The 10,560-nt window shown below is 40.4% G+C and overlaps 1 protein-coding gene across 1 annotated transcript; it reads right to left on the bottom strand.

The window, feature by feature from the left end:
- Positions 1 to 3,256: 3,256 nt before the first annotated feature.
- XRCC6BP1 (XRCC6 binding protein 1) lies at positions 3,257 to 9,607 on the bottom strand (the record flags this gene model as incomplete). The annotated part of the gene is made up of 5 exons (XM_009874734.1): positions 3,257 to 3,724; positions 4,655 to 4,738; positions 8,934 to 9,071; positions 9,344 to 9,425; positions 9,533 to 9,607. Coding segments are annotated over 5 exons (583 nt in total), but the record flags the coding sequence as incomplete, so codon positions are not given.
- Positions 9,608 to 10,560: the final 953 nt, after the last annotated feature.

Raw genomic sequence — 10,560 nt, 5'->3', positions numbered from 1 at the left:
GCTTTTTTCAGAAATCATATGGCCAGCAGGACTAAGGAAGTGATTGTCCCCCTGTACTGGACACTGGTGAGATCAAATCTCAAATCCTACGTTCATTTTTGGCCCACTCACTACAAGAAAGATATTGAGGTGCCAGAGCTTGTCCAAAGAAGGGCAAAAAAAGCTAGTGAAGGGTCTCAAGAACAAGTCTTATGAGGAGCAGCTGAGGGCTAAACAACTTAGCCTGGAGAAAAGGAAGTTCAGGGGAGACCTTATCACTCTCTACACAGCCTGAAAGGAGGTTGTAGCAAGGTGGGGATCAATCTCTTCTCCCAAGTAACAAGTAATACAACAAGAAGAAATGGGCTTAAGTTGCATCGGAGGACATTTAGATTGGAAAATAGGAAAAATTTCTTCACTGAAAGGTTTGTTAAGCACTGGAACAGACTGCCCAGGAAAGTGGTTAAATCACCATTCCTGGACGTATTTAAAAGGTGTGTAGGTGTGGTCCTTAGCAACATGGTTTAGCGGTGGACCTGGTATTGCTAGATCAACAGTTGGATTAATGATCTGAAAAGTCTTTTCCAGTTTAAACAATTCTATGATCCTATGACATAAAGGACTCTAGTCATAAAAGCTTTCCCATTGCTTCCAAATGTTACATCTACAGTGAAAAGGCCACATCCTCTAGTCCGGAAAGACAGCATTTGAGATGACACCAACATGCTTCATCCTTGCAACAAGGAGAATCATCACTTACTGTGAAATCTGTGGGAAATTCAGAGGGCTGCTCCTTCCAGGTCTGCCTTTCTCACTGACCACTCTGTTCCAGGGGTCACTATGGGCTCAGGGAGCCCAACTCCCTTCTAACACCCCAGCATGCAGGGTAGGTCATGCTGCATGGGCACAACTGCCTATTTCAGGTCTCATTTCTGAGGACCAGGCTCAACCAACTTTGACACTGTCACAGCTCAGCTCAGCACTTGAGTTGTCCAACAGGACTCTTCATTCAGAGGCTGGAAATGCAGAGCTGTGCACTTGTGCATGAACAGCAAAACACACAGCACCAAGAAAAAGCAAGGGCAGAACAGCAAAATCCTGGTCCTGTGATAGGGATGTTATTTTGGGAGTGGGTAAGTAAGAACTTGGGCTGCAAGCCCCAAGTGTCAGGTCTCTCAGGACTGCGTTTGCATTTTACAATGAACCGAACAAATAAAACGCCTGTGCGTGTGCAGCTATTCTTCCACGCAATTAATCCTGCGCTCTTTGTTCAAACTTGCATGGTGACCTTACACACCTTCTAAGCAGGTCCAGGAGGTAGCAGGTGACATTCTATTGCTATTTCCAGATAGTTTTAATTCAACAAGTAGCAGAGCAGAGAGGTCTTTTTCCTGACTGAGTCCAGTGGGAACAAAACACAATTGGCAAACTCCTGTGCTTAGGTCCCAAGGTCTGGGTACTTGACCTACCGTTATATCTACAGCAGTAAATCAACGTGCCTGGAATGACTTTCTGACCCTTGAGCCAAGTGAACAGAACAATTTTTATTGGTATTTCCAAACTTTTCAAGTCTCCCGAGTGCATGTATGTGAACTATCTAGCCGAGATATTCCCAAGTCCATATTGACTCTTTAACCATGTCTGCTACATACAATAAGTTTAAGGCCAGACAGTAATGGTGGGCCCCAGCTATTGGTATGAGAACCAATGTTGTTTAACCTCTTATTTAACAACCTGGAAGATAGGATATTTTACAGACATTACAACACTGAGGGGAGTGGTTCATACATCAGAGGTTTGTGCTGCCAGCCAGAGAGGGCAGGAAAGGCTCTGAAAGTGCTGGTGGGTAACAAGTTGTATGCAGGCAACACAGCTATGCAGGCAACACAGCTATGCAGCCAACAAGGCCACCATCCTCCTAAGTCTCATTATGAGGTGTTGCCAGCAGGCTGAGGAAGGTGAGTTTCTACTCTGCTCAGTGCTGGTGAGATATCTAGAGTACTGGGTCCCACTCTAGGCTTCCCAGTACAAGTTAGACATAGATATAGCAAAGCGAGTCCATCACACTGCCATGAAGACATTAAATGGATTGGAATATATGACCTACAAAGGAAGACCAAGAGCTATGACTCTTCAGCCTACAGAAGAGAAAGTTCAGGGAGATCTTATCAATGTGTACAAATACCAAGGACAAGGGTGGAAGTAGACACTATCTAGCCACAGTCTTCCAAGTGGTGCCCAAGGAAAGGACAAGAGGAAATAAAAAAATCCCAGGAAACCATTTGCATACAAGGAGGAAAAAACCCAAACCTGCAAGAATGATCAAACATTGGAACGGGCTATCTTGAAAGGCTGTAGAGATTCCATCCTTGGTGATATTCAAACACCAACTAGGAATGCTCCTTAGCGACATGTTTTAGTTGACTGCGCAGTGCGGTTAAAACAGCAGTGTCTCCTGAGGTCCCTTCCAGCCTCTATTATTCTATGCTTCTGCAGTTGTGAACAGCTTTTCACAGGAAAACTGACACCACCACTACTCAGATCTTGACATCCTATGAAGCTGAAAGCCTATTTTGCCCTTTGTATCAAACAATGACAGCACTATTTCATCTTCTGTGGAACTAAACTTCCCACGTGAATCTGGATCCAGTAACTGTTATAGCAGCTATGCTTACAAACCTTTGACCAGGGACCCACATCTCTATTAGTTCAGTGAACCGTACCTGCAGTTGAATCACGCCTTTAATTTCAAGGAAGAGAAGAAAACAGTTCTTCTGAATCCATGATAATAACACCTTATATTCAGAAATAAATGGAAGAATGAGACAGCTCCTCTCAGATCTAGGATGAAGCTAGCAGCTTCTGGCTTTCCTCAGATGGACTTACCCACCTAGCAAGTACAGGAAGAAGCTATACCAACAGTCTGAGAAAAGCTCAGCCTGGTGGGCAGATTCTCACCAATGCTTGTCCAGCTTGATTTGGTAAGCAGAATTGTCATTCTAATTCCTAAAAAGCTAAAAGGGTTTTACGTATCTGTACAGTTCACATTAGATGAGTTGAAATTCCAAGAATTTCAGGAGGTATTAAAAAACAGGTCAGTTTATTAAATTCTGGATTTAGCCATAACTATTAAATCTAGACTCAAGACGTGTAGTACAGATCCCCACCCTTTAAAATGGAGTGATAGAGATCATCAAGTTTATGGCTGTGCTGCAAAGATGGTGGAAATGTAAAGATTTTATGAAAAGATTTATCCAAGACCCAGGCAGACTGAGCAGAATTAAATGTGCATCGAGATGTGCAGATCATTATCTGACAAGTCACCCTGTGTACTAAATTATTTTGCTGGAACAACAGGTGAGGAAGCAGTTTTTAGTCTTATTCATTTACTCTGTTCACATCCATGGAAGTTGGGTTCTGGAAAACGTTTACAAAAATTAATTGATACATTTGATAGAGTTGCCCCTTCCACCAGCACTGTGTGTGCAGATTGTAACTTCAGACATTACAGAACAATTGGATATAAACACTTTTTTTTTCTTTACAAATTAGCAGTATAGCGGTCTCTGTTCTGAAAGTCTCTATAAGCACGTTTTGCATCTGTTTTACTGTGCGGGATTCTTCCAAAAGGTTCCAGATCATTGAAGCATGCATCAAAAACTTCATCCACAGCTTTTTCTGCCGTTTCCTTGCTAACTTTTCTAACAGCCAGAATGGAACGAATTGCTCTGTCTCGTACACAAGTCTAAAGTGGAAATTAGACAAAAAAAAAATCTGTCATTATTAGTATTAATATATTTTTCCAGATTGTCAAGCATTAACTCGCACACATACACAAAAATTTTGTATCACAGGAGTCAAACAATGCCTGTAATAAGCACAAAAGTACATTTTTGTTCTATCCTGTGTTAACTATGTGTTTTAGTCTTCCATGTGTAAATAAACCATCAGATAAGTAAGAGATATTCCTGACAAGAGAAATTAAAATACAATTTGGCATTTGTTGTAGGTATAGAGTACTTGTACAACTTGACACAAGAAAACACATCAGAAGGAAACAGGTATAAATATCACTAAATTCCTTCCCAAATGAAATGCTATAAAACATAAAGGAATGACTCCTCTACTGGCTTTCGACATCTCTCTTTATGGCAACTTTTGCTTTCACAGTTTGTCTACTAAAAGATAAAAAAAGATCTAAACATCCCCAGCTGCAAACTAACTGACGCTCTAACAAGAACAACCACTTGCAACTCAATCCACAGCCCGCATTACTATTAAAAAAATTTCCTATAACATATGTGGTTATTTAGAATTCTTGTCATTGTCCTTTCTCCAGTTTTCAAAGACTTTGTAGTGCTCTACTCACTTATAGGGGGTAAGGCTTTCCCACTACATTTCCTGCAAACTCTGTATTTTGTTCGGTTCTTATCAACCATCGATAGTCAGTGGTAATGCTCAACAATACAATTAAGTATTATGAAATTTCACTTCAACAAAAATAACATGGTGGAAAAAAAATTATCATGAATTATTAAAGGCTGATTAAGAGAAAGCAGCAAGTCCATGGCATCTACTTCTCTCTGTGATGTGTTCAGCGATGAAAGTGTAGAAGACCAAGATCAGGTACCTAAAGATGGCTTGTAACAAATCAGTAGGCTTTAACAGTCTTTACCTGATGATGTCCTTTTAATCCAAATTTAAACCTGGCTATTTCATTCATCAGTGTGCAGTCTCCACTAAGATTAGCAGCTCGAATCTATTGAGAAAAAAAAAAAAAGCCACACAGAGAAACACACTGAAATATGAAGTCAAAAAAGCTCTAACAATTTTTTTTCTTCAATGTTCCTGGTGACTGCTGTAGAGACTATTTCCAGGGCCACTTCTACAGAGTGTACACTGCCCTTTATAATAACCCTCTCAGTCTCAGTGAATTGCAAATTATTGCTATAGAACCTGTGAGTTTCTCCAGGCACCAAGCCTCACATATTCCTAAAGGTGAAATGAATGAGTAGAAGATCATGTGTGCACACATGTGTATGTATATATACATATATGAACTGCTAAAAGAACACGGAACATGTTCTCCCCAATAGATATGTTCTGATATAGATATCAGGAGATATCTAAATCAGAAACAAGAGTCAGGAAGATACCTTTCTAAGACTAAGCTGCAATATCAAGGAAAGGAGTAATTCACCAGCTTTAGTAAAAGCGACATTTAAATGAGTATGGGTGTTTTAACTTGTTAACTGTCTCATGCTGTGCACTGCAATTTCTTTTGTCTGCCAGCTGTTCCACACCCTACCCTCTCAGTTGGGCAATACGACTAAAACTACATTTCCTGTAATTAAGTACCAGAGAGAGAATAAATGCATAGAAAATGTGAAACGCAAGAATTTAAAAAAATGACAATAAAAATTGTAAACAACATATAATAAGCACCAAAGCCCTGAAGCAACCAAGTAATTTCAACAAGAACAAGAGCAAGTACAGTCTTGTCTTATCTACGTTCTCTAAATTTATCTTTGAGGCTTATATGTTTTATTCTGAACTGTGTAAATGCTTGGACAAAAAAAAAAGTAGATGATATTTAATCATTCTGGATTATTGTATTGGGTTTATATGACAAGATGTTGGCACTGTGGGTGGCTGCTGGCTTCTGTGGGACAAGAAAGTGGGCTGCCTCCATGCCAGACAAAGAAAATTTCAAGTAGCTCTAAAACAGATCAGCTATTGGTCAAAGCTCAGCCCACCAGCACTGCTGGTGGTACCTCCATGATAAAAAACACTACATGGCAGCTGTGAGAGAGGAGTGATAAAAACATGAAAGAAACAGCCCCACAGACACCAAGACCAGAAAAGAAGGAGGGGAAGGAGGTGCTTCAGGCACCAGAGCAGGGATTCTCCTGCCACCTATGAAGATGACCATAGTGACACAGGTTGTCTTCCTGTAGCCTGTGAGGGATCACAGTGGAACAGATACCCACACTGCAGTGCAAGGAGAACCCTACACCAGAGCAGATGGACATGCCCTGAAGGAAGCTGTAGCCTGTGGAGAGCCCATGAAGGAGGAGGTTTTCTGGAAGAAACTGTGGCCCTCGGGGGATTGACGCTGGAGCAGTCCATTCCTGGACCATATGCTGTGGAAATGACCCAAGCTAGAGCAAGTCTTGAAGAACAGCAGTTCATGGCACTTCTAAGAATATATATTTCAGCTATTTCATGCATACTGGCTTCAGGAAGAATAAGTTTCGGGTGCAAACTTTTTGCATGTTCTAAATGCTGCGTGTCCAAAGAAGAGCAACAAAGAGGGTGAAGGATCTTGAGCACAAGTCATTATGAAGAGCGGCTGAGGGAACCGGAGTTGTTCAGCATGGAGAAAAGGTGGTTCTACAACCATATGAAAGGAGGTTGCAACGAGGGGGGTGTCAGCATCTTCTTCCAAGTAACAAGCAATAGGGCAAGACAAAATGGCCTCAAGTTGCATGAAGAGAGGTTTAGATTGGATATTTAGAAAAATTTCTTCACCTAAACGGTTGTCAAGCATCGGAACAGGCTGCCCAGGGAAATGGTTGAGTCACCATGCCTGTAAGTATTTAAAAGCTGTGTAGGTGTGGTGCTTAATTACGAGGCTTAGCAGTGACCCTCGCATTGCTAGGTTAACGGTTGGACTCAATGATCTTAAAGGTCTTTTCCAACCTAAATGATTCTATGAAGGCTTGTATCCCATGGGAGGGACCTCACACTGGAGCCGGGGAACAGCACAAGGAGTAAGAAGCAGCAAAGACAGAGTGTTAGAAACTCACACAGCTCCCATTCCCCTGTGCTGCACAAAGGGAACAGAGGTAGAAGAGTCAGGAACAAAGAACTGAGGCTGTCATGGGTTAGGGCTGGGCTGTCCACTAAACGCTGACAGACACTCTCTAAACTCCTCTCTGTCCCCAAATGGGATGGAAAAGGGAACAAGGCAGAGAGACTTACAGATTGGAAAAAGAAAATTAAAACAGCTTTAATGAATAAGGAAACAATAAAAATAGTGAACTATATACATATACACAAAACTGTTATCAAACCTGACCCCTTTGCCAATAGCAATCCCCACTGATGCTGCAGAGCAGGCGGCACCAGGGAAGCCCCAGGCCCAGCGACAGAAGGGAGCTGGATACAGGAGCTGGATCCTGGAACTCTGGATCAGGATCAAAGAAAGAAGATCAGACAGAGTCCTCCCTGGATGCCGGCCATTGAAGAAGAGAGGCCTAACCTGTGTGATCCCTCAGTTTATACTGAATATGATGTATATGGAATAGAATACTCTTGTTGGTCACTTGTCCTGTCTGTTACTCCCCAGAAGGTGCAACCTTCTACTTCCTTGTGACCCCTTCCTGGCACTCCCAGTGTGGCACACATGAGCCAGCAGTGGCCTTGGTCACTATAGGAATAAGTATCAGCAAGAGCCTGTCTGCATCCCAGTCCCAGGCAATAACTGTAAACATCAAGTGTTATCACTGCCAGTAGCACACACTGTCTGCAAAAACATGCTGCTGACTTCAGAAAGTGCAGCCTTTTAGAAGAGATTGTGCTGAGAAGTAAAAGTCACTGAGCAGAATTAGTTCTGTTTAGTTCAAACCAGGACAGTAGAGAAGCCTGGGAAGAAGGAAGGTATTTTTCATTTTATTCCTCATTATCCTACTCTGTCATTAATTGGCAATAAATTAAACTAATTTTCCCCAAGTTGAGTGTACTTTGTCCACGATGGTAACTGCTGAGTGACCTCCATGTCCTTATCCAGACTTTTTAATCTTACTTTTCTCCCCTGTCCTACTGAGGAGGAGTTGGAGAATAGTGTGATGGGTGCCTGATAACCAGCCAAGGTCAATCCCCCAGAGTTATACAGAATGGCTTTACTGATAGCGCATAAGGTTACCTCATTAAGTCTTATCTATGAAAAGTTAAGCTAATACATGGCTGTGACTCTTCCACAGCAAATACGAATTGAATTAATGAATTAAAATTGATTTTTATGAAATCTGATTCATTATGTATCAAACATCAAGCAAATATTGCTTCTCTCACATATGTTTTATAGTTGAAACCTATGCACATCTTAAGTCTGGAATCAAATATGTTCTCATTAAAAAAACACAAATAAACAAAAACCCCAAACACCTCAAAATAAAGCCACTATAACATTTTAATATAATTTTATATTTTTTAAAGAGTTTAAAAGCCACCTAATTTACAGAGTCACAAGAATGCACTTTCATAATATTAATCTTTTTTTTTGTGGTCAAATGATATGGATTACACCAGAAATCAACTAAAAGCATGTGAATACACCTAAGTTGTGTGCACAAGAGGAATCCTTACTAGCCTGTGCTCATTTTTATTTCACCTCTTAATGCATCACTTTTTAATGTCTTTCAAGCAGCAAACTCCCATGTCCTCTGAAACAAACAAGAAGTCATAACTGAAGTGTACTATTGGCAACACAACTAATCAAAAAATGTATTACAGAAAAAGACAAGTTTGCTGTTAACAAAAAAAATCTAAACAAAAATAAAGTTACCATACTACTGTGATAACTACCCAAAATAACAGGATTTGCAGGGGAGAAAAAGAGCCCTATAGATATGTGATTAACGTTTGAATGTGTTGTCATCTCTAACTACACTCATTTGTTAAAAATGACTTCTTGTTATCGTCACACTCACAGTGGCCACATTCTACCTACTATGACATCGACTTACTAATATTTGTGAAAACTAAATACTTATTTTCTGAATTAAGCTATTTAGGTTGATATGACAGAAAGGACACAATGTATCAACACGAAGCAAAAATAAATTAAAGCAAATGAACTCTGCATAACAGCATGTCTACTTATACATGAAGCATCCCTAATAACTGGCAGTAATTAATATAATGACAAGATCAGAAGTATTTTAACTTACCTCTGAACATGCTAGGTGTTTGACATTTTTAAACCAGTCAACATGTGCACGGCAATGATCAAAAGCATGAATCAATTCATGTGTGACCACCCGGTTCATATGAGATTGCTGACGAATGTTGTTCTGACACAAAACAATCTGTAGAAGAAAAGATAGAGTTAGACTTTTCACCAAGTTTCAACATCTCCCTTAATTCTCAGAGACCCAGCACGCATTTAGACTCTTTAGATCAGTGTTTTTCATAAAAAGCCTTATCGTAATGCAGCATACTAGTTCCAATACCACAGAACATCTTTCATTTATCTTGTTTTTAGCACTAACTCAGATTATCAGCATCAGTAGATTTAATCCTAGCAACAAAACACCAAAAAAATTAACAGTTCTTTTAAAGAGAGAAATGTGCTGCCTACCTGAGATGTGGCGGAATCAAAACCTCCACTGACACAGCCATCACAGTTTTCACAAGAAAAGTGCCGGTCATTAAAAACAGTGCTGAAAGGCCAAAATTAACAAAGTTATAGAGAAGAATTTGAAAATGACCAATAACTCCATATAATCATGATGTTACTACACAGAACAAAACGAATTAGTTTACATACCAACCAGATTGCTTCATAGCCTCAAGAAGAAGTTGAGCATGTGGATCTAGAAAAACATTGCTGCAATCAATTTCTCTAGACAAAAGTTTTGAAAGTCATCTATAATTCAAAATATAAAGACAGTCAAGAGAAAAAAAAAAAGGAAAAACACTACACATCCACAGTTTGCAGTATTTAATCCTAACACAATGCAGCTGCCATCTGTTATAGCTCAGGCTATGTAAAGTGATACAGAATCATGAGAAGGAATCATGAGATATACAAAGCTATTCTGTAATCAAGTCTCTTCTGACATTATTTCCTTAGTAGCAGACATAAATACAGTGGCCTATAGTGACTACTGTCTTCAGTATCACTACATAGTGAAAAGGTCACAAACAAACCAAAAATCAACAAATCCTCTCACATTTTTGGCAGAATGAAGTAAAGAAGGATGTTCTAATTGGGCAAAAAGAGCAAACGACAAACTAAACCACATAGCCACTTTTGAAAATGTATTTTCTGTGTCTTAACTAAAATCAGCACGTTCATCAAGGTGCAGCAGACCCACTGCATTCAGAAATCTACTGTGTTCGATTCTGGGCACGTCATTAGAAGGATATTGAGGCACTAGAGTTTGTCAGAGAAGGGCAACAAAGCTGGTGAAAGGTTTAGAGCAGGTCTTGGGAGCAGCTGAGGGAAGTGGAGAAAAGGAGGGTACGGGGAGACCTCATCGCTCTCTACAACTACCTTAAAGGAGGTTATGGAGAGGTGGGGGTCAGCCTGTTCAGCCAAGAAAAAAGTGAAAAGACAGGAGAAAAAGGGCTCAGGTTGTATCACGGGAAGTTTAGGTTGGGTATTAGGAAGAATTTCTTTACCAAAAGGGTTATCAGGCACTGAAATGGGCTGCTCAGGGCAGTGGTGAAGTCACCATCCCTGGAGGTGTTTAGGAGTCCTCTAGACACGGTGTTCAGGGACACGGTTTAGTCGAGGACTTGTCAGCGCCAGGTTAATGATCGCACTCGATGATCTTAAAGGTCTTTTCCAAC

The sequence above is a fragment of the Apaloderma vittatum genome, unplaced genomic scaffold (assembly GCF_000703405.1).
Source record: "Apaloderma vittatum isolate BGI_N311 unplaced genomic scaffold, ASM70340v1 scaffold12658, whole genome shotgun sequence".
Lineage (NCBI taxonomy): Eukaryota > Metazoa > Chordata > Aves > Trogoniformes > Trogonidae > Apaloderma > Apaloderma vittatum.
Note: the sequence above shows the minus strand (reverse complement) of the source record. Positions and strands in the feature narration are given on the sequence as shown.